Below are 25,000 nucleotides of genomic sequence, written 5' to 3'. Positions count from 1 at the left end.
GGCACTGGTGACACACAGGGGCTGAGTAGTGTGAGATGGAGTGAAAATGACGGAGATATACATGCAGAATCTGTGTGTGTGTGTGTGTTTGTGCGTGTGCGTGTGTGTGTGTGTGTGTGTGTGTGCATGCTAAAGGAACTAGACTGCATCTTTGTCTGCTACACACACAAAGAAAATAATAAAAAGAGAGGGACTGAACACTACACTCACTAGTAAGCTATTAAATCAAGGACACGCAGCACAGACAGTAACAAACAAACGACACACACAATGACAATGAAGATGGCCACTAGGAGCAATCAACTGCTCTGTGATCACTGGGCAGTCAAGCAGTGAGTGCGCGCACACGCACACACACACACACACACAATGTAGAGACGTAAACAGTACTTCACTAAGTGTCTGTATTAAAGTCAGAGTCTAACAGGGTAACAGGGGACGTTGTTTTAATGACCATATTAGACCCAGTAATTGAGTTTGTCTGTGGTTAAACACACACGCGCACACACAAACACACACACACACACACACGCACACACACAGCATGGTGTCTTTACCCTGACAGCTTCCTAAAATGACAAACGGTCTCCGATTATAAAGTCAGGGGACCATGGCAACTGCAAAGCTTGATGTCTAATCCTGACGCTCACACCAGCACCGACACACACACACACACAGACACACAGACACACACACCTTATTCAATGTTTACCCAGACTGACTACACCGGCAACACCTTCAGTGATTAAGTCAGACAGAAGCACTAGCCACGGCCAAATTGCGATTTTTCCACTTAGACAGACAGGAAGTCCTTTGTTTGCCCAATAAAGACGCAAACGCCGCTGCATTTCATCACACCGACACCAAAGACAGATGAGCAAATTTAAGCTACAAAAACCCCACTGCTCGTGTGCATGAAAAGGCCACTATTTAAATGCTACGCGTGTGCATGAAGCTGTATGAGTTAAGGCCAAGGTGGCTGACTTTGTGCCAGAAAGCGTGCGTGATTTATGAGCTTTCTCTTACACTGTTATATCAGTAGCTGACCTTCCGATGGTGGAGATCAGGCTGAGCAATCACGAGCCGCATCAGCGTTCGAAATAAGAGCTCGATAGAGATGAGCGGTCAAAGAACACTGCTGTACAGGGAGCTCAAAGAAAGAGTCACGTTGGTAAAAATCCAGACGACTGATCAGGGAGCGGAAAGAATAATAAAAAGCCAGTCAATTGGGGTGAAACAACTGTGTCGAGTTGATTAGAGGGAACAGAAAAAAAGGACTTGGGGAAAAAAAAAAACTGGCTAATTTTTTAACATGTGCACGTTTTTCTTCCTGAAGTGGTGCCATTTTGTGGCATTTCCATGGAACCTCCAAGCCCAAGAGACATGCAGGGAAATTTAATCTATCGATTTAAATACATTATTTAAACACATTGCTCTGTGTCAGGAAAAGAGGAATAGACTTTGAGATTTTATTTCGAATAAAAATAAAAGATGGATCACTATTTAAAAGTTACTCCGGATGGTAAAATCCGCGTATTCGATTTATCTGGCATGTGTTTGGGGTTTTGAAAAGGATTAGGGTCTGATGAAAAGGTAGGAAATAAAAAAGAAAGGAAGATTTGATCAAAAATAATTACAACGTACAGTAGATGCAAACGTGCAGCGAAACAACATTAAAAAAAAAATAAATAATAATAATAATAATAATAATAATGGGGGCACGGTGGCTTAGTGGTTAGCACGTTCGCCTCACACCTCCAGGGTCGGGGTTTGATTCCCGCCTCCACCTTGTGTGTGTGGAGTTTGCATGTTCTCCCCGTGCCTCGGGGGTTTCCTCCGGATACTCCGGTTTCCTCCCCCGGTCCAAAGACATGCATGGTAGGTTGATTGGCATCTCTGGAAAAAATTGTCCCTAGTGTGTGAGTGCGTGAGTGAATGAGAGTGTGTGTGTGCCCTGTGATGGGTTGGCACTCCGTCCAGGGTGTATCCTGCCTTGATGCCCAATGATGCCTGAGATAGGCACAGGCTCCCCGTGACCCGAGGTAGTTCGGATAAGCGGTAGAAAATGAATGAATGAATGAATGAATAATAATAATTTCAAACAAAAATCTGATCAGATTTTGAAAACGATTCCTTTTTTTTTTTTTATGTTATATCCACAGTAAAGTGTTTTGTAAGCTAATTTATCACAATAATGGTATTGTGTTGCCCTAATGGTGGCTCGGATACTGAGTGTGTTATGTCTGTGTGTTGGTGCTAAGACTAATGTGTTGACTATTAACACCATCTGTGTAGGGGAGTAGGGGAGAAGCAAATCCCACAGTATCTGTGATGAGAATTAATATCCTTACACCTTTAGCAGCATCCTGTCTCACATAGGATCCGTGGACATGTCTATGTCTATGTCTGAGTGTGTTATATAAAGGCAGAGGCAGTTGTTATGGGATAAAGATGTTAATTTATCATACCGTGTGATTTAATTAATTTCTCTACACATGCAGTCAGGCAATTCTGTTTAATTTATTTGTACAGTGTTTTAACAATTGTCTCAACGCAGTTTTAGATAACTAAAGAAACAGAATACACATTTAAAAAGTTTAAGTTACTATTTATCTCTAACACTTATCACAAATGATCAAGCCTGAGGTAGGGCTGGGCGATATGGCTGAAAACTGTATCACGATATCAGTGTTTCATATCGGTCGATATCGATAATTATTGATATTTTTTATGACCCATTTAAAATAAGGACCAGGAGAAAAATATATTACATTTAAACATTTTTATTTTAAACTTAACCTTCCTCTGATCATAATACCCCCAGTTATTAAGACAGAAATGTCAACAACCAGGTAAACTCAAATAATTAAAATGTAAACATAAGTCTAAAGTCACAATGAACACTTAACAATTATCTCAACATTTAAGGTGCAAAATGAAAAAAATAAAGTAAGAAATGCTTAATAAAGTGTAATAAAATAGTGCAAAGTGTTAAATATAAACATAGAGAAACCTGAGAAATTTAGTGCTAGGAAGTTCACTAGCTGTTCACCTTCTGGTGAATAAAGTGTTTTAAAATATGTGCAGTGTTTTGTAAATGTAAATAAAACTGAGGTAGACTGAGATACATCTGTAATATAAAAAACAAACCTGATCCAGTACAGTAACATTGTTTGAAATATAAAACCTGCAGAAATATGAAAAAGTAGCTGACTTTTCCTCTTTTATTTACAATTTCCTCGCTCGCTGCGGCGCTCATTTTCTGCTTATCAGTCGCCGGATACTGAAGCACGAGACAACGATATGGTGCAACCAAACGTGATACTGTTACATGATTGGCTGTTAGCGTGTCACTCCCTACGTTGCTAGGTTACCAGAGAGCGAGTGCCTTTGTTAATGCAACCAAACTTGCTTCGCAACCTCTGTTTTCTTTTGATGAAGAATAAAATGTCCGATCAAGAACTTAAAAGAACGGTAATAAAAATTACATTTCCTTTTTTCCACCAAAATAAATAAATAAAAACTATCGAACATTTTATCAAACACATCTTTTATTGATATTAATCACGCATCTATCGCGATACATATCGTTATCGTTTTATCGCCCAGCCCTAGCCCGAGGCGACGGGCGATGAGGAAAAACTCCCTGAGATGATACCATATGATAAAGAAACCTTGAGAGGAACCAGACTCCGAGGGGAACCGCGTCCTCGTTTGGGTGACACTCATTTTCAGTCATTCACTGACCGAGTGTCAGCCTGACGAGATGTTTCAGCACAGAGGCAGATCTCAGTCACGATATCCGCAAGAACCGTGACAGAAAACCAACAAAAAAGAGTTTCAGGAGAAATGCAAGAGTTTTTGTTCTGCCACAAACAAACCTAAATTCAAAAAGTCCAATAATAGACAAAGTTTGGGAAGCAAAAGCAAGGGAAAGGAAAAAAGAAGCAGACAAAACAAATTAGAAATCAATCTCTACTAGCGAGTAGGTAAAGAATAACACATGCTCCAGACCTGGTTGTAATAAGAACATTATTCAAAAAGGTTATGAAATGATGGATCAGAATTTCATCTTTAATTTGATCTCTTCCAGACATTTGCATCTAGATGAGAAAAACCGAACGTTTCACCTAATTTTCAAGCGACCAAAAATATTGGAACATGTGACTGATTGGTGTTTAATAGCTCTGAATGTCTGCTCTTGGTGCGAGTCCTGGGATAAGAGGGGAAAAATTAACAAAGAGCCATTTTACAAAAACTGGGCATAAGTCAATAATACAAAATGGAACATCCATAAAAAGACAAAGGACAAAAAAAATACACAAATGTACCAACAACCAGATAGAGAACATACTGGCCACAAACATTGTGAAGAACAGTCAGTGACTATCATCACCACCAACCTCCTGAAGGTCTAACAATCCACCATTTAATAAAGACTTTGAGATATACATAGAGGCCACAAGGTTCAAACCCCTCATCAGCAGTAAGGATCAGAAAGTCAGAATGAAATTCACAAAGAATGCAGAAATGAGCCACAAAACTTCTTGAAGGGAACCAACGTGAACCTTTACAGAAGAGATGGAAAGACCAAAGTGAAGAAAAAAAGGATCTGCTCATGATCAGGATCCAAAACATTACAGCTCATGGATCAAATACAGTGAAGGTTGTGTCATGGCTTGGGTTTGCATGGATGCTTCTGGAACATCTCTCAAGCCCTTATTGATGATAGAGATCATGATGAAGGCAGCAGAATAAATTCAGGAGAAGAGAAATATTCAGTCTGCCAACGTACAGACCAACGCATCCAAATTAATCAGGAGGAGCTTCATTATACAGCAAGACAACGATCCAAAACACACTCCTGAAATAACCGAGGTCTTCGTCGGGGGAAAAGTAGGAGAAGGTTTTATAATGGTTTTATAATTTATAAAGTCAATCATCATCTCCTGAAGAGGAGACTGAAGAAAAAGACACACCAAAAGCTCAAAGAGAAGAATGTAACAGTTTGGTGATGTCAGTGGGTAACCAACTCATGGCAGAGATCGTAACCAAATATTAAACCGGAAGACTATCAGTTCCAATACTTTTGCTCACCTAAATATTTGCAATCTGCCACCGAAGGTGCCGCTGTTCGACACATTTAGATGTGAAATGAAATGAAAGCTGAATCTCTGACTGATCAGATCTGTCGTCTAATATTCATCTGTGGATCTCGAACCCAAATATCTTCAGTGTAGAGAATATCTCAATAAATGAATAAATAAACAAATAAATAGATAGATAAATAAATGGTCTTTCCGATCCGGTACAGTAGGAGACTCTATATACAATTTACAAAATTTATTTAAATGTAGCACCAGTACAAAATGTTTTTTAAGGGTTAAAATAAGGAAAGAAAAGAATGTTTGTGTTTTAAAACCAAGACACTGCATTAGCTTTCGATAACTGGTGAGTCAGTAGCAGATTGAGAGTGTTGGATGCTACAGCAAAAGAACGTGTGCCAAATCTGCACTGCAGCTCCAGGGGAAGGCTCCGGTTGCAGGAAATTTGTTGATCGCTTTGAAGATACGGAAAATGGTGTTTGTCATGAAAAAAAAAAAACTGGAGGCATCAACACACAGAGTGAAGCATGTGCCAGTATGCCGTGGCCTTGTGCTGATGGCGCACTCACTTCCTGAGGCTCCACCCTGCCAATCAAAGCAGTGTATGCTGGGAATAACAATGCCTCAAAAAAAAGTGCTGTATCATGAAGTACTGACTGCGTGTTTACAACACACACCCACACACACACACCTTTATGTCTCGTTGTGTGTTTATGTCTCGTTCTCTCAAACCAGACTAAATAATTTTTGTTACTGAATATTGTAAAAAAAAAACACAAACATTACCGAGACCCTTTGTTTTATAAACAGTACAGAAATAAAAAACACTTCAGAAATGTTTTGGTCCCAAACGTGCACTTTCCCTTTAACACTTGGGGAGGGTTTAAAGGTTGCGAATCATTAATTCGTTTAAGAATTGAGCGTTCAACCCAATTAAGCAGCAATCAAACACACGCCAGCGTCGGCATGAACAAAAAGGTCGTTTACATTATCGAGATTCAGCAAATTAAACAATTACTGATTCGAGCATGTCAGCTAAACACCCAGGAGGAGCTGAACATAGAGAAGGTACAGGATCAACCTCGTTTCTGTTGTTTCTGTCTCACTGGTCTTGACATTAACGCTAACGCTTGACATTAACGCTGCTGGCCGTCTGTGACTGGCTGTTGTTATATCCATTACATCATCCAGCTGCTTCTACTTACGACATGCAAGGACGCACAGCTGCTCACGCAAGCTACATAACAATGACTATGTCCATAATTGTCTCGAATGGAAGTTTTTCAAATTGTAAATGTAAGCCATTTACCGTTAGCCGTGACGCCGCTAGCTTTAACAGAATACAGTGAAATGTCGAAAAATAAAGATCACATTTTCAAGACATTTGCAAGACGTCTTGTCCACCGGAGTGTCATTAGCCATCTTGAAAAGTTTTTTCTCAACTAGTGTCTTTTAAGGGGCAATAAAAAAGGGCTTATATTCATTCCCTCTGTAAAGAATAACGTTTCAGTAGTTTTATATATTTGTAAGATAATGATATTTCGGATCTCCATCTTACTGCCCAAACCTGAAGACCTTCTTTAAATGTTAGCTAGCTATTTTTTTTTAAGTGCTTATTTTTCATTATGATTGTTAATGAAAGCCAGTAATGATTTTGCTTTATACTTTTAGTGTACAAGACTTGGAATTAGCTGGGAATTAGTATAACTTTTAAGCAGAGAAAGCAGAAAGAGAGTGAATGTGTGTGTGTGTACCTCGCGGCTAGGCCAGCAGGCTTTGAGCACCGCCTGGCTCCTGAACAGCACCAGCAGACGGACGTCCTGTTCGCTGAGGCTGAATGAATGTTCCAGAATCTGCAGCACCTCGATCCTCACTCGCACAGGCTTCGAGTCATCCCCGCAGTATGGCCGTAACCATGCCAACAGGTCCTCTGATGACACTGCATTTCCCCTGGGACACAGACAGGACACGGTTATGCATGGCGCTTTCCTTGAAGCCCACATCAAATTTTTATAAACCTCCCACAAAGAAATTCCAGGGAAACCACAGAGACCAAATGTTTCTGTCTCGGCGTCGGAAGGAAAAATATATATTTAAGCCGACTTCGTTTCAAGGACAGATTGAAGATAATTACGAGGATTTACAAAGTGCATTTTGTCCAACAGGTTCAAATATAGCATGAAGCTGCACGTGGGCTTCAAAAAGCTTTGCTGGAGGCAGAATAAAAAGGCAATTTCAAGGCAATTACAGAAGAACAAAAATTAAATATAATAAAAAGTCATACAGGTGAATTTGATAAAATCTGTTGGTTCCAGTGTTTGAAACCAAATCCTGTTCCTATGAATGTTATCGATCGGGATTCATGCTACATCACAAGCACCCAGTTGAGTCTGAATCCTACAGTAACCGCCAACATTTAATAAATTTAGGAATTAAATAATAGTGACAAATTACAAATTTATGTACAATTCAACATTTTTGCAGAAATAGGAAAGTCTTCGGGGAGAAAAGCTTTGCCATTTCTAGCCGTGGGATTTATTCTTCTTACATGATGAATTATTTAACTATTAAAGCTAAACTAAATAAGATGTTTGATGCCTTATGTTGGAGTCAGTATTCATTCACTCGCGATGTTTGTCATTGTTCAGGTTTTTCTGTTCTTCTCTTATCTTAGCCTTGAGCATGACCTATACGGCCTTGAGTGTGTCCTTTGCACGTACGACTCGGTATAAAAGTCGACTGTTTTTAACTTCTCTTTAGACTATGGATTGCCCGAGCTCTCTCTTTGTGCACAACAAACCATCTCTTTAACCAATCCCTGGCTTTTGGTCTCCTGATTCCTCTGCAATCTCACTTTTGATCGACCAAAAAGTTTTGGGCAAACAAAGCTAAGATGATGGAGTTTTTTTTGTTCTCTCCTTTCAGTAGAGAAATAGAAGGAAGCTTGTGAACGAGCGGCACTTGATAGCTGTTATAGGGCAAACTAACTTGTTTGATGGACCTTGTAAAGATTCCTTGGATTGTAATGAGAGAATTGCTTCAGTGTCTGCAGATGCACTTACCCGCCTTGCACATCAACTTGTACTGCCTTCACAATGCCTTCCAGAACTTTCAGCGGGTCTGCATAATCGGTCAGGATGGCCTCGTCACCGCTAGACAAACACACATACAGACGGTTATAATATACTCACTTGGTCTTTGAGCTAACAGATCAGAGGTTTTTCAAGTTCAGCTCTCAGACACCCCTAATCATGCAGATACAGGTTATCAGCTTCGGATCAAGTTCACTATCAGAATCTCAAATGATTGTTGGTGCCAGACAAGAAGGTTTAAGTATTTCTATAATAGACAGAAAATAGATAGAAGCCTTCATTATCATCATTTACTATTGGGGTCAGAGCGCAGGGTCAGCCATGATACAAGGCAGAGAGGGTTATGGGCCTTTCTCAGGGGCGCAAAAGTGGCAGAGAACGGCTAGACGTGAAGGCTACAGTAACTCAGATGTTCACTCCATAATAACTGTGGTGAGAATTAAAGTATCACAGAATGCACAACATGTTGAACCGTGAAGCGGATGGGGTTACAACAGCAGATGATCAGGTCGGGTTCCACTTCTGTCAGGCAAAATCAGAACGCTGAGGCTGCAATGGGGTCCAAACTGAACAGCTTCTGAAATTTCTTCAGGGACACAGATGGTAGGGTCAAACTAATTGTACAACAGCATGAATCCATGAACCCAACCTGCTTGTGTCAACATGACAATAAGTTCAGTGCTCTTTCAAATTCTCCCACTGTGAATCCAGAAGAACATCTTTAGGATGTGGTAGAACAGAAGATCTGCAGGACAAACTGCAGGAATTGCGTGATGCAACCAAGTCCACATGAAGCGGCATCTCAAAGGAATATTTCCAAAATTTTGTGGAATCCATGCCATGAGAATTGAGGTTGATTCAATGGTAAATAGACGCCTATGCAATAGATGTTAGCATAATGTTCCTAATAAAGTGTTAAGTGCAATACTCAAACTAAATTATTAAGCATTTTCAATCAATAAAGGCCTGATAGAAAGTTTTTTTTCTATCAGGCTTGCCTCTTAACACAATTATATTTCTGCTCTATTCAGCCTTCCACAGGGGTGTTATTTTGGCTTAAAATTAGAGTTATTCATCCGTAAAATTGGTGATATTTATGTATAAAAATGGACATAAGTTACAGTTATACCTACAAAGCCCCTCAGACCACAAGATGTTTGAATCAAGCACTGAAAACACAATACTACTTATTTGACTTTTTAATTATTTTCTTAATTTGTTTGGCCAATCCACAGTGAAAAAAGGATAAAGACTAGACTGTTCTTTCTTTGAGGAGCATAAAGCAACTTTTTCCAACTCATGTTACTCATTCAAGTCAAATGGCAGGCTTCCCTCTCTCGCATACTGTACATCCCACGATTAGTTAATGCCAGTCTGAATGAGAGAAAAGAGAGCCTTTATAACATGCTTTATTTCCAGAGAGACAATTTTGATCTCTTGGCCTAGTTGAGAGATGTCAAAATTCAGAGAGCAAAAGTTCTTGTTGCTTTTGCATCACTAATGACTTTTAAAATTCTAAGTAAGTAATGAAGCAGTTTTGGATATGCCATCGCACTTGGGATGATTCTGTTACTTTTTTGTTTATGATGATTACATTTAAAACGTTCAACATTTTGATCCATACTGATGCCTACTGATGATTAGGATGGGCCCAAATGAACACCATATATATCACCTTTTGGTACAGTTTTCCAAATGAGGAACTTGGTGAGGAACTTGATGGGGATGTGGTAGCATAGTTAAAATGTTAAACTACAGATCAGAAGGCTGCAAGTTCAAATCCCTGGTCCATCAAGCTACCATCTCTGAGCACTTCACCAGTTGTATAAATCCCCCAATTGCTCAATATAAAATGCCAAACAGACACCACAAAGCTGGCTGTGTTCTTGATTGGATAGCAAAACTATAATGAATTCAGAAATGACTCAGATGTTTCTACTCATAGAGTGCTCATAGACTTCTGCCCTTATATACAGTACTATGTATTACTGATATACTTTATACTGTAGTACACAGTTATAGAAAGGAAGCTATTTATAATCACATGCTCCAGCGTCACCCAGATGAGGATGGGTTCACTTTTGAGTCTGATTGTTCTTAAGGTTTTTTCCTAATATCGTTTTACCACCATCACCACCACTGACACCACTTTCCGACAATGCCATTCTTAAATGTGCTACACAAAAAAAAAAAAAAAAAAAAATGAATTGAGTTCTACATTTTCATTAGTTGTTTCTAAACTCCCACGTTTGTCATTTCAGTTCTTTACGCTGGATTTTAATCTGATATATGTTGTTGAATTTTGCACTTTCTGACATGAATGAAATGGTACAGTAGCATACAACCCTGCAGCCCATTCAATGCTCAACCTGGACCTAGACACCTTGACAGGCTTGACAACCTTTGAAAGCATATGACATGCTGGCAAGTGACATGAGCACAACACTGACTTTAACTCAAGCTGTCAGGGTTCTGTTGATGGCTAATGGTTGTAAGAACCTTTTAAACATTTTAGGGATTACACATACTGTAGAAAAGAAAGAACGCCCTGGTGTGCTTGACGTCCTGGCCTCCTTTACTCCAGACAATTTTACATACAGACATAAAGAACTCTCCAGTGTCAATCAAAGATGTGTACTCACACACTTGCATGCAGTACACACTGTAATAAGCTCTTAATCTAGCGCTTTACACTTAATTAGCACGTACGAACATTAACAATTCACCTCAGCTCTTCCAAAGGTCAAGGAACTAAGGAAAATTAAACGTGCATCACTTGCAAGTCCTGACGTTAGAAAAAGTATGTACATTTGGTGTGTAAGATCTCAATATCCTGATTTTAAGAAAATTCTTTATAAACTGGTTGCACTACCTGAGTAACCTCATCCATGTTGGAGTTCCCCGATGCTTTGTCTAACTTCCCAGAAGTCTGGTACTTATGCAAACAACAACAACAACAACAACAACAACAACAACAAAAAGAACTTGTTCTCAAAAACAAAGTTTGCAAAACAAAAATCACATGCAGGTCCTTTAAGACCAAGTCACATTCATATGTGTTTCTCTCTGCTGCCACCAATCAGCACTCAGGCTGAGACAACAAAGAGGAACATCTGTATTAGTCTCCTGCAATTACTCCGGTCATTAATCTACTTCAGACAGAGGGATAGAAAGAAAAGCAGAGCGGGAGAGACTATAAATGAGAAGCATACATTTTTAAAAGCCTAATCAATCTTGAGTTTTGTGGCTTTCTTCCTGCTTAATACATGGATTCTCTTCACTAATCTAGCTGTGAGTCTGGGGTCTGAACTTAAAGCGATTATCTGTACAGGACCTCAGAGAGCAAAACTAATTAGGAGGTTTAGAAGTTATCAGTTGTCTGTTGTTGCTAGAGTTTCAAATTAATGCACAATACACCGCTTTGTAATGTTGTTGGTTGTTTTCTGTCTGTAAGTGATTTTTTATGTTGTCTCAACCATGGAAGAAAGCTCATTATAAATCATGGGCACTGGGTACAATATGAAACCAGGCACTAGGAAAACAGTGCATTAGAAAGAAATGGTCCCTGAACTGACGAATTTTCTGATGGCGCTCTGAAAACAATGTGGGCTTAATGGCTAATTGGAGTAGTTTTAGGCCTGTTAGGGCAGGACGGTATCTATCCTAGTCTAGAAGGTGCTTCTCTCAGAACAGGCCTAGTTAATTGGTGAAACTCCAGAGCCAAGGACAGAGTGCAGGCTAAACTGACCATTTAAATTGTCACACAGGCTGCACAAAATGTAAGACTGTGTCTGTTCCCTGAGTCAATCAAAAATGTAGAAACAATAATAGTCGTTTTATAAACCCAATTAACATAATATAAGATTATTGCGTAATAATCTGTGCTTCATGCTTCATCCGAAGTGTAATGGAATATAAGATCGCTAAAAACCCACAAGGAGGTACAGTACGGTGGGTGAGGGCAGTATGATGTCACACTGTAAAACTGCTGTTACTTTGAGGACGGAATAGCAAACTGACCTTAATAAGTCAATAAATTAGACATTGCTTGTCTGTAGATGTAATAAAGCCATTACTCCATTAATGCTCAAATATTATTTCTTAACCAGTTATACAAACATAAAATTAGTGTGTGTATGTTTAAGTTGTAGCTAAGCTATGAATCAGATGTTACTTACTTGAAGAATGTCAACAAGTTGCAAAAATTATTGAGCTAGCTAAGTCATGGGACAACTTAAAGAAGTTAACGAGCATTGATCCACTTAGTGTCATGATTTCAACTTTGTATGATCAATGTAGCAAAAATTACAATACCCAGTCTGGACGTCTGAGTAGTAAAATCTACATTAGAAACTAGCTCACTAATGCTAGATATCGTCGCTGTCAGGCGGAATCCTCGTATCTCCAAAACCGTTATTGTTCAGGAAATTAAAAAAACACCGTACCTTATCTGCAGTGCACAGGGTTTAGTCCACGTTGCAGTGGATTGTCTTGCACTAAATTCCTGTCCTCAGACGAGCACCAGAACTAGCAGGGGTCAAGATTTTTTTTCTTTGAGCCCAGTGTTTTGAAGACATTTACCTCAGAAGACGTGTTGATTCGTTGCGACTCGTCTTGAGGAGAAATATGCCGCGAAGTGCTCCCGCGGAGTGAGGAAGAGGTGGACAGTTGAAGTGTCCAATGGAGTTATGAGATTTGCGCAAGCTATTTTCAAGACTTTAGATTGGTTAATAACTTGTAAAAATAACAGACCCACATGGGGACTGACCAATAGCATCGATATGTGAAAAAATATGAAATCGACAAAATTTGGACATACGAGGTTTCCGCCCGACAGCGACGATATGTATGTATGTATGGATAGATAAAACACAATTGCTACACACTTGTTCAATGATAACAGTTGACAGTTCAAAGCCCTAGAAAAGGAGATATTTTTCATTGTAGAAGTTTGAGCAGTGATGTTCCTGTACCTCCTTTTGGATGGCAGAAGGTTAAACAGGTGGTGGCTTGGATGGGATGGATCTTTTATAATACTCGGACCCCGCGGCAGGTAGAGTGAATTGTAAATTGAGTCCAGCTCTTGTAGGTGGGTCTTTAGCAACTTTTTCCTGTCAGCCTGTTTGCAGGTGCCATACCATGATGTCATGCGTATGGGGTCATGCGTTAGGGTCAGAATCAGAGTCATGATCAGAAGGTCATTGGTTCAAATCCCAGGTCCACCAAGTTGCCACTGCAGGGCCCCTGAGCAAGGCCCTTAACCCTCAATTGCTCAGGTGTATAAACTGAAATAAACAATGTAAGTCACTCTGGATAAGAGTGTCTGCTAAATGCTGTAAATGTCAAATGTCATGCAATATACTACTACGCTTTCAATGGTTCTCGGGTAAATCAGAGAAACAAACGGTGTAGGAGATCCTGAAGCCCCTGTGACCATGAACGCCACCAATGCTATATTTATCCCTGTAGACATTTTCCCTGAGTATCTAATCTAGGTAATCAAGATACATGTCCCATGGAGTCATCTCTCTAAGACATGAGTAAGCATGCTTGCGACAGATTTATTTATTTATTTTCCCCCCGAGTCCAATAGGAACAGACTCCATCGACACTTTAAGGGTAATTCTGCCTTCAGAGTGCAAGGAGAAACAAATACAAAGAAAAATAGCAACTGTCTTTTACAATAATGACTCAGATCCTGAAGAAGGAAAAACTCCAGTATACTAGAAGAGAGCAAGGCAACAAGTCAATAAAAGCTGTTTGAGACACAAGCAAAACAGAACAATGGAGCCATCGAATGACCCCCCTAAAAGGTAGAGCCTCCTAATGTAATGCCACTGAACATTCAAGAGAATAAAAACAAGATCCATTGTAGGAGAGAGACCCATGCTGTTTTGATCATTACCTCCATTCTATTCCTGCACTGTAGTGTCAGCTGTAGATCTCTCTTTTTTTCTTGAACTTTTTAACGTTCACTTTTCACTTAAACATAGTTTAACTTTGGTTAACTAAACATAAATAAAAATTCGAAGCAGAGCTTAGCAAGATCTCTGCAAGTAAGCTACAAGGTGCCAAATAATATCAACTAGTTGATTATGAGCCAACTGACCTAGTAAAAATGATCAATAGTCCTCAGAGCCGATTAATTCAAAAAGGAGCAGGCACAAAGTCTCTTGTCTAAATATCATTTAATATCTGCATCCATTACTGCTATTTTAGGTCCCACAAGTTTGATGGGTAAAACAAAAAGGACTAAACACACCGGGAGAGCTGGGGATTAGTCCAAAAATTCCAGTCACCTGCACAGTGAGACAGTAAACAGTATTCCAGGCTTAAGAAAAGGTCTTCAGGAAATGGAGCTCCACATCACTTACTGTAGTATTTCCACTGCATCTCTTCAAGAGCAGAGCCGATCAGTTATACGCTCACTACGCAAACTGCGTAGGGCCCCGCAAATTACGCAAGGCCCCGCCTCCCTCGCCTCATTTTACAGCGCGTGTTAATGTTTACTGTGTAGATGACAATATGAAGCGGAGCTATCCATCTGGCCATGAAAAGACAAAAAAGAAACCAAATGAGAGTGAAATGCGAGAACAGCAATCAGGTAAACTTGTGTTCTCTTTTAGTTTGATGTCAGCAAGAGCAAATAACAGTAAAGTTAAGTTGATTCTGTCTCTAGTCTCTATCTGACTAGCTAAATTAGCTGTGCAGTGCTGACAGTGCATCTCTTGGCCTGTCTGTCTGTCACATAATTTATCGTGTGAACATTCGCGTGAATAAATGCCCAAGGGCAACGGTGTTTATAAACGGCAGCTCAATGACCGCGCCGCGTGTTAACATGCGTTCATATGCGCGTGCAATCGTGCACAAAATGACACGCGCGCTTTCCAGCAGCAACATCTGTGTGGGGACTAGTACAAAAAGTAGCGTGATAGCACTCCTAATGACAATGTTTATAGTCTCTCAATCAAGGTTACAACAACGTTAATGCAATATGGAAACCAATGGATTTACATTGGAATGGGCATAATGCCAGGTCAATATGAATGCACATCCCTCAGTAAATAATAACCATCAGGGATCAAGTATTGCTCTCATGCATACTATAAAGCACAGTGATACGGTATGGCAAGCCATTTCAGCTTTTATACATTCACATGATATGGATTTTTGATATCAAGAATTCAGTATTCGATACTTAAAATGTAAATATTAAGAGTGTGATTTCTAGTAGTAACCATATTTTTTATATCAGGAATTACATTTTACACTAGTAAAAACGTAATTGCTGATATCTGCTATTGCATATTCACTAGTTGAATATTGCAAGAGCCAAGTCATATTATAAATAGTATTTTATATTTGAAAATGGATAAAGAGGAATCGGAGGTAGGCAGTTTAAGTGGGGCTACTGCTAATATTCAACTCAAAATTCTATTTAAAATTTTCCATTCAATAAAGATTTGTTTATACCTCATTCAATTCTGTATTGTTTTACTCTTTGACCGAGAGATGGAGCAAACTTTTTTAAAATGAGTGAGGTAGGAGGGCCCCTTAGCAGAATTTTGCTTAGGGCCCCAGGGAGGTCAGGATCGGCTCTGTTCAAGAGGATGATATATACATCACTGCTAGTGTCAAAGACATCAGGGGACATTTTATACAAAACCAGGCCAAATACATGTGATAAAATCAATATTTCTCCTTGAAAACAATTACCTAGACCTCCTCTTTCACCAAAGGGGTCAGATCAGAAAGTGCTTGGTCCCTTAATTGCTGCTTATAGCTGTATTTTATTAGCTCTAGCACTGGCTCTTAAAACTCATTAACACAATAATGATAGTGGAAGGAAAAAACTTTTGGAACAGGTTTTCTCATAAACAGAAGTAAAGTAGAATGTTTGTGGATTACAGCAAGTTATGATCGCTGAAATGATGGATGGTCTGATGGTGTTCTGTGGGCTTTTTAGATCATTGGAGTAGGTTTGAGGGCAAGGATGGCTGTTGGGGAAAGACCTTATCTATTCCACTCAGGATGATACCGGTGTCATTTCTTGACAGTCGAGCACATAGTCTTAAATCATTCCAAGTTAATCAGTAAAAATCCAGAGTCAAGGCCAGAGAGCAGGCAAGCAGGTTAAACTGACTGTCTGCTAGCTGCAATCAGTTGGCACTCAGGTTCCACAAAACTGAGACGATGCCTTTTTCCACCACTAAAGAAAATATAGCAGAAATACTCAAAGATTCTTTTAGTAACCTATTTAACATAAAATTAGATCACGCTAAATGAACAGGCAGCATCTTTGATCTGAAAAATAAAGGACTGTTAAATAGAGCTTACAGAGAATCTCGAGGGTTTTTCTGTTTCATTATGTGTAGCAGTAAAAGACCTCAGTGTGATTATTAACTCCAGTCTTTCATTTGAAACTCACATAGATAATATCACTAGGTTAGCCTTCTTTCATCTCAGAAATATTGATAAGAAATATAAGAAAAACACAATGCAGGAAAAAATTGTTCATGCTTTTTGCTGGCTCTGGGTTTGATTACTGTAACACCGTATTATCTAGATGTTTCAGTAGGTGTATAAACAAGCTTGACTTGAGTCCTGACTAGAACTAGATATAACCGTATAACAGCTACATTGTCTCCCAATCAAAAAGTGCAGGCTTTTTGTTGGCACCTTAAATAGTGAGGGCTACAGAAGGGGGCAGAGCTTTATCTCAGAGCAGAGTTCCATAGTTTTGCACACTGTACACAATGTACAGTACATTGTCTGTAACTATTACATGACAATAAGCATACGTAATAATCTGTGTTTTTTTTCCTTACTCTGTCAAGCTACACATGCTACACCTGAGATTCTGACCCCTTCTGATGTCCGGACCTATTTGAAACCCTGCAGCAATTCTTGCCCGTATAGCACACAGATAAAGAGAAATATTTATAATTGGACTGATTCTGATTCCTCTCAAATTTTCTTCATATGGTCTCAGCTTATTTTTTCTTTGTCACCATCACCTCTCATCATGTAGACATATATATATAAATAACAATTATATCCTGAATCTAAATATTTCTGCAAAGCTGTACGAAGACGCTGTCCGATGTTAAAAGCACTATAGAAAATAAACTTACCTTAACTAAGAATGCACATAATTTATAAAACAATTCTGAAAATATTATAAGCTGTTAAAGTTTGTGTTTCATCATCATCATTCATCAGCCTTATTTCATAACTGTGCTCCTATTTTTACACCTCAGTTTATGTACTATATTCTCATTTCCCTTTAATCGTTTTACCGTTGCAGAGTGAGCACCATTGGGTGATAGTTATTTTGAGTAATAGGGCACTAGCTGTGGCACTTTCTATTTTAAAAAGTTAGCACATGAAAGACAAAAGAAGCAGAGGCACGATGACGCTAGGATTCGGAGCTGAGAGTGTGTTTTACAGCTGCTCCTAAATAGAGCTGGCAGCCAGTGAAGGAGGCCGTGACCCGAAGAAAGCGTGGGAGGGAAAAAGAAGGATGAGGAAGGAAATAAGAGCGGCGGAGATCGCGTGAGGACAAGGCAGAGGTTGAAGCTGTGTTTAACTCAATCAGTCTAAAACAGGTCCTCGCTGCCACAGGTTAATAGAAGGACAGGCCATTAAAGGTACAACATGAAAGAGAGAGACTGAGACAAGGAGAGATGGCACGAATGAAAAAAAGAGCTCTGGGAACAGAGAGAAAAGTGAGAGAAGTGCTGATATAAAGACAGACAGTACACCAGAGTGTTAGTCAGACAGGAGGGTGAGAGGGCACAAAACAAAGGGAACCTGTGAAAAAAGAGACGCATAAATAACACACACAATAAAGAGCTCGGTCACAAGCAACAGATTGAACATCGTGGCGTGAAACAGGCACCTGAGTGAGGAGATGATCCGCGCCACCGAGTCCTGCACCACGCCGTGCACTGAAAGGCTGCTCGTCCCCACGGCGACTGCCAGCAGCTTGTCTATTTGTGCCAACGGCTGTCCATCCAGCACCATAGTAACAGCCAGGTTGTGAACTTTGACCTCCTCTGATCTGGAGAGGTCAAAGGCAGTACTGTAGTCTCGAAGGCGCTCCTAAAGGTACAGGAAGGTGGAATTGGATAGGAAGAAAAGAGCAGTTAATGGTGAAAATGAGTAAAAAAAAAAAAAAAAAGTGGGTCCTGCATGATTCAGAGAAGTTATTCATTTTTTAGGGCCTCACGTACTTGATGTAAGCTTTCTTTATTGTCCAAACATCAGCAGGTACAGAGATAATTAGCATCAACCGTTTCTTCCATTTTATTACAAAAACAAATCTTTATTATTCTATAAGAACAATTTTTAAAACAAATTAAAAAAAATCTGTTTTTTTAAATCTTGCAGTCTAGGCATATAATCTAAATTCATAATGAATACACGAAATACACTGCGTTTATTATAATAGTGTGTATGTGAAAGCTTCTGGCATCCCACACTCTCACTTAAAATCACACACACAAAAACAGGGCCTGAGAATTGGCATAAAAACAGGTGTGTGTGTGTGTGTGTGTGTGTGTGTGTGTGCTTAATCTAGCCACCCACCTGCTTTCCTCCCCTGCAGCTACATACCTGCCAATCAAATCTAAATACCTTACACTAAGGACAGGGACAGGAGGGATGGAAGCATGAGTGTGTGTGTGTGTGTGTGTGTGTGTGTGTGTGTGTGTGTGTGTGAGTGAGAGAGAGAGAGAGAGAGAGAGAGATTTTGTGTGAGTGTGTGTGTGTTAGACATACCTCCTGGCTGTTTCTGAGTGACAGTGGGAAAGGCTGGCTGAAAGTCTCAAGATGATTGAGAGACTGTTGCAGGTGATTGTGGGCGTGGCTAAAATGAAAGGCGTGCTCATCATCTCTAGCCTTTTTTCTGCTCTTTTCACTGATGATCTTCAGAGACTTCAAAGCCCGTCTGGTGATCTCTGTTCTGACCTCAACAGAGAGCTACACACATATGTACAAGCACACACAGACACACACACACACACACAGAATGAATGACATCTGCCATGCAACACCATCAATCAATGTGTGTGTGTGTTTCTTTGAAGTAGAAGACAGCAGAGAGCTGCATGCTGGAATAAGGAGTTAAGTAAATTCCTGCTGAGACAGATCAATAATTGCAGAGTTAAAAAAAAAAGAAGAAGAAAATAAACTGAAACCTCAACACCGGTTCAGTTAGTGCTCACCTGCTTGGTTGCTTCCATGGAAAAGGTGATGGAATCCAGGAAGCGGATCACATCTGACGGCGTGAGTCGGTCAAGGTATTTGGCACAGGTCTCGTAGGCGTTGAGGAAGTCCTGATCCGATTGAGGCGTCTTCTTCAGGATGTGTGCGTCGCCTTGCCAGAAGAGCTTGGGAAGCCATGTAGCGTGCACGGTGCTGGGTGTGAGAGCACCGCCTCCTTTCTGAGGAATCCGAGATGCCAGTTTAGAGATAGACAGAACGTTCTGGCTGCTTAACACCGGCTCCAGAGCTTTAAGAGGATCCGACTCTTCGTCTGTCAGCTTCTTATAGTCCAGACCTGTCAGATATGACACAAAGTGTAGACAGGATATAATATACAAGGTCAACTTTATAACCTAACATAAGTCATACATGCTGTCGTTACACATCGTTACACTCTGAAGCATGCTAGTACAAGTTATCACACAAAAATAAGTCACGGTCATGTGGACAACTAATTTGTAATCAGATTATATCAAAAATATCATTTTTCTCGCAAAATTCACTAATAAATCAGTTTAAACTGCCACTGCCAGCCAGCAGCTCCTTACCTTACAACTCATAATATTACCACAAAATTTTTTTCTGTTTATTTTGATAGCTTTACTTCTGTGTGTGTGTGTGTGTGTTTGTGTGTTTGGGGGTGGGGGGGGAGTGTGAGGCGGGGTTGGTTTATTGTACACCTGACGATAAATATGGAGCAAAAAAATAGGGTGATTTTTTAGTTTGTTTGTTTAAAACTAATGTCAATGTACAATGTTTTCTGAGATGTAACCATAAAAAGAATTGAACTGTAATAAAGCCACAATAAATTGCTATTTCAGTCCTGAGCAATTAAAACATACTTGTCATATTTTAACACGCTTTGAACGCTTACTTTTGGACTAACTTTTGACGAGAGCCAGAGATAACAAGAAATAAGCCTCGTGTGTCATTATCCATGTAATAAAAATAAAGCACGTGTTAGTTAAGCAGAACATACAGTAACGCGACGTGACGCTGCTAGACGACTAGACCTAAAATCTGTCGCTATGACAGAGCTTGTGCTAGGCTTTGACACCAAGCACATCACACAAGGATGTTCTAATTCAAACAAAGCGTCTCATGGCTAGAAATTTCTTTTCTGGTGCCGAAAAAGCAGTAGCATGTCACGAGGATGTCGTCAGGCAGCTCACCGCAACTACAGGATCGCTTACTTACAAGTCAAATGAATGTTAAATGAAATGTGCCGAGGCTTGGTCAAGGACGTTTGTTCCCACAGGAAAAAAAAAAAAAAAAAACAGCCCTCGAGAGAATCAGGCTCTGGGGTACGGATGCTGCATGAACATTTGCGCCATGGTAAATGATCTAACGCGGGTCCGTAGGTACAGAGAACAAAAGAATGACTCATGAGACCGAACAAACAAATTACTGCGGTCGTCTTATTAATATCTATCCGAGCCCAGATTGATTTATCTTCCGTCCTCTGTAGCTCACAAACCTTCATCAACCTATTGAACAAATGTGCGACAGTGAGGACCAAATCAGATTGAAAGTAGGAACAATATTTTTTTAAGATCGGAAATTCAATGGTGAAAATCGAGCTGTTTCGTTTCTTAGCAGCGATAACCTTGATTCGCAATGATGAATGAAAGTTAGCGAGAGTCAATTAGCAGGGTCTCATTTCCATAATGCTAACTGCCCTCTAATAGCTTCCATTCATCTTCGGCAATAAAAGTCTAATATTTTACGTATACATACCTACCTGTGCAAATGGTGCAGTCATTTTAAAGAGTCAGAAAGTCTTAAAAAAAGCTCGGTTTTATTCCACCGATTTACGTTACGGTTTGCAACGCATGCTAATTATTTTAACTTTAGAGATTCTACTTTAGTTGGCTTACACTGTATGATCCACTGTACATTAATTAAAATGGTCATTATTTCCTAACATGGCAACCATCACCAGGAGAACAGATAAATGCCTTCTGAGATGTAGCCACTGCCATAATCAGATACTGGTAACATGTTAGAAAGTGTGAAGGTTAATAAAAAGCTAAATAAAACACGTAGTTGATATTAATTTGTGAGGAAATAAAAATATTCATAGTTGATTGATAGTAAACGGATATAGTACAACACCAGACAATTCGAGAATACGAAGAGATTCAACATAACATATATAAGTCATAAGTTTTTTTTTTATTATTATTGTCCATGATTCCCATTTCAATTTAATTTGTTGGATTGTTGCAGCCAAAAATGCTCCATCCTATTAGTTCCTCAGGAGCTCTTGGTTACCCAAATCCACTCGACTACACACTGTTGTAGAAAGAACATTATTTACATTGACATTATTTCCTGTCCAGTGTCCAGGTTCCCTCATGGTCTGGTTCCTCTCAAGGTTTCTTCCTCATATCATCTCAGGGAGTTTTTTCTCACCATCGTCACCTCAGGCTTGATCGTTAGTGATAGATTTTAGACATACATATGAACTTAATTTTAAACTTTACAATTTTTATTCTGTTTCTATTCTCCTGTAAAGCTGCTTTGAGACAATGTCAGTTGTTGAAAGCGCTAGAGAAGTAAACTGAATTGAAACTGAATTAGCTCTCTACATGTACTTTGCACAACGAGATTTAAGTTGCATATAATCGAATCTAAAATCGCGAAATTTCCTGTGCTTTATCTAGCTGAATTTCCACAATTGCCGCCGCTAGCAAGCTGTTCCTGACTACACGATGATATTATTCATACTTTACATATTCATCTTCTTTTTCATTTTTTTTTAAATCGATGATTGCTAAATGTTAAATCAGTTGAATTCAACTACATTTCTACACCATAAGCGATACAGCATACAGCTAGAGCTTTAGTAAAAGCGGCAACTAATCACGTGCGACTATTCTGATAGTGTGCGGCGGTGAAAAGTAGAACAAACTACAGACTGTCCGTGACTTTTCTACTGAAATCAGTTGGACGGTTTAGATGAAATGCACCTTCTAAGGAGGCAACATTGCAGCGTTTAGTATTTGTACAACGGAAAAATAACATACTGTTCCCTTTTATTCCAGATGTTCCACATGCCAGAAAAGTCACCCTGGTGCCATTGTGAACAAGTTCCACTTCTCGAGTTTGCGTTCCTCCTGAAATATTCAGGGTGCAATTAACACACGAGAGCTCTGCCTCCGTCGAGAGCGAGAGAATGAGACTAATTAGATCATTTAGTTCTTATCTCTACGCCCTCTTTCAATTTCCGCTGTTTCCCTTTTTAATTTTCCCTTCTTCAAGCGCCGGAAAAGAACATCAAACACGAGTTTGCAGAGCAATTATACTTCTTTTATCGTTGTTTATAATCTTACGGAAAATCAGTGTTGGCAAAGAGATGGCTGTAATTATGAGTCACGGGGTTGGTTTACGTGTTTGTGTAAGCAGGTACTGAACGGTGGTTTTACAAAAGGTGTTGCAGCATATTGTTCCTTCTTCACTCGGGGTCGTTAGCAGCGATCGTGTTGATTTACAATCGAAAAATAAACGACGTGTTGCGTCTAGCTGTAGATTAGCGAACGCGCGGAGATGTAAATTTAAAACGGAAAAGTTTCCTGAAAGGTTGCCGTCGCCTCCCAGAAGCGAGGTTCGTCTAGAACTTATTGTTTTTGTTTTACTTTAGCCGGGTAGGACGGAGTTATAACCGTGTGGGTTTTCTTCATTTGCATTTGAAAAGAATAAAAAGAGTTCGAGGTGTTATGAGAGCAGACAAAGCACAAATACGCTTCTACTGGGAAACGTTGCGTTTAACACTGACATGAGAAAAATGAAGATATTTCAACTTGGCAGGAATTTAAGCAGGTAGGTATTTTAAAGTGTAATATATATATATATACTAATAATTTTAAGATTTATTCCATAACAGAAAGTGCTGCTGCAGCCTTTAAGATACCATGTAAACTTCTCCTATGATATTTTTGTAGCTAGAATTGTGGATGAATTAACTTTTTTTTTTTTTTTTTTTTTGGGGGGGGGGGGGGATTGGGACGACGACATCATTTCTAAAGTAATTCCCCAAAAGAAATTATTTTCAATGGATGACTTATTAACTCTTGCTTGAGTAACATCCTTTGACCTTAATAAGCTTTTGACTTGTTTTTTGGACTCTTGGCAACCAAAAAGCCAAACTTGAATTTAAACAAGCACGAGGTTTAGCTTTCAATTTCATGGCTGCTCTTGATAATTACTGATAAATTCGATTAAGCAGAGTGAAATTACACAGTAGAAGATTGTTAGCTCTGTGTTGTTCAGACTCACCGTTGGCCACAGCCTTCAGCTTCTTCAGCAGTTTGACGTGTGTGTCCGGAGTCATGGTGGATGAAGGAAGGTAGTCGGAGCACGAGCAGCTCTCCAGGAGAGTGTAGTAGTAGAGCAGACGCTGTAGGTCCACGCCTGCGATGCCTGGGTACACGTACTTGCTCATGTGTGTGTAGAACGCCTGGGGTTCGGTCTTCAGGGTCTGGAAAAGACCCAACGACGCACTACGGCTCTCGATCTCTTTTGTGGAGAGGCTGAGAGGAAAGAAAGAGAGATATGAGAACTTTAGGGGTCTGATGGGACATAGGAAACACCAGAATATGTCTGTCTCTAACTTTCCAGCAGTCTCTGAATGTCTGTCTGTGTCTATCAGACTGTCAGTCTCTCTCTCTCTAGCAGTTTGTCAGTCTCTCTCTCTAGCAGTCTGTCAGTCTCTCTCTCTAGCAGTTTGTCAGTCTCTCTCTCTCTAGCAGACTGTCAGTCTCTCTCTCTAGCAGTCTGTCAGTCTCTCTCTCTCTAGCAGTTTGTCAGTCTCTCTCTCTAGCAGACTGTCAGTCTCTCTCTCTCTAGCAGTTTGTCAGTCTCTCTCTCTAGCAGTCTGTCAGTCTCTCTCTCTAGCAGTTTGTCAGTCTCTCTCTCTCTAGCAGACTGTCAGTCTCTCTCTCTAGCAGTCTGTCAGTCTCTCTCTCTCTAGCGGTCTGTCAGTCTCTCTCTCTAGCAGTCTGTCAGTCTCTCTCTCTAGCAGTTTGTCAGTCTCTCTCTCTAGCAGTCTGTCAGTCTCTCTCTCTCTAGCAGTCTGTCAGTCTCTCTCTCTAGCAGTCTGTCAGTCTCTCTCTCTAGCGGTCTGTCAGTCTCTCTCTCTAGCAGTCTGTCAGTCTCTCTCTCTAGCAGTTTGTCAGTCTCTCTCTCTAGCAGTTTGTCAGTCTCTCTCTCTAGCAGTTTGTCAGTCTCTCTCTCTCTAGCAGTTTGTCAGTCTCTCTCTCTAGCAGTCTGTCAGTCTCTCTCACTAGCAGTGTGTCAGTCTCTCTCTCTCTAGCAGTCTGTCAGTCTCTCTCTCTAGCAGTTTGTCAGTCTCTCTCTCTCTAGCAGACTGTCAGTCTCTCTCTCTAGCAGTCTGTCAGTCTCTCTCTCTCTAGCAGTCTGTCAGTCTCTCTCTCTAGCAGTTTGTCAGTCTCTCTCTCTAGCAGTCTGTCAGTCTCTCTCTCTCTAGCAGACTGTCAGTCTCTCTCTCTAGCAGTGTGTCAGTCTCTCTCTCTC

General features: G+C 40.0%; 1 protein-coding gene across 2 annotated transcripts in view; it reads right to left on the bottom strand.

Annotated features, from left to right (window-relative positions):
• The window catches only part of nbas (NBAS subunit of NRZ tethering complex), a 186,364-nt gene that overhangs the window by 43,956 nt on the left and 117,408 nt on the right, over positions 1–25,000 (bottom strand). For both annotated transcript variants that reach the window (XM_060884210.1, XM_060884211.1), the window contains exons 43-48: positions 23,744–23,997; positions 19,426–19,760; positions 18,980–19,180; positions 18,099–18,301; positions 8,168–8,257; positions 6,860–7,055 (exon numbers count right to left, since the gene is read on the bottom strand). In XM_060884210.1, coding sequence (XP_060740193.1) covers positions 6,860–7,055; positions 8,168–8,257; positions 18,099–18,301; positions 18,980–19,180; positions 19,426–19,760; positions 23,744–23,997 — 1,279 coding nt within the window. The remainder of the gene's footprint in view (positions 1–6,859; positions 7,056–8,167; positions 8,258–18,098; positions 18,302–18,979; positions 19,181–19,425; positions 19,761–23,743; positions 23,998–25,000) is intronic.

This window comes from Tachysurus vachellii, chromosome 12, assembly GCF_030014155.1.
Source record: "Tachysurus vachellii isolate PV-2020 chromosome 12, HZAU_Pvac_v1, whole genome shotgun sequence".
Taxonomy (NCBI): domain Eukaryota; kingdom Metazoa; phylum Chordata; class Actinopteri; order Siluriformes; family Bagridae; genus Tachysurus; species Tachysurus vachellii.
The sequence above is the reverse complement of the archived record's forward strand: the minus strand, read 5'-3'. Positions and strand labels throughout refer to the sequence as shown.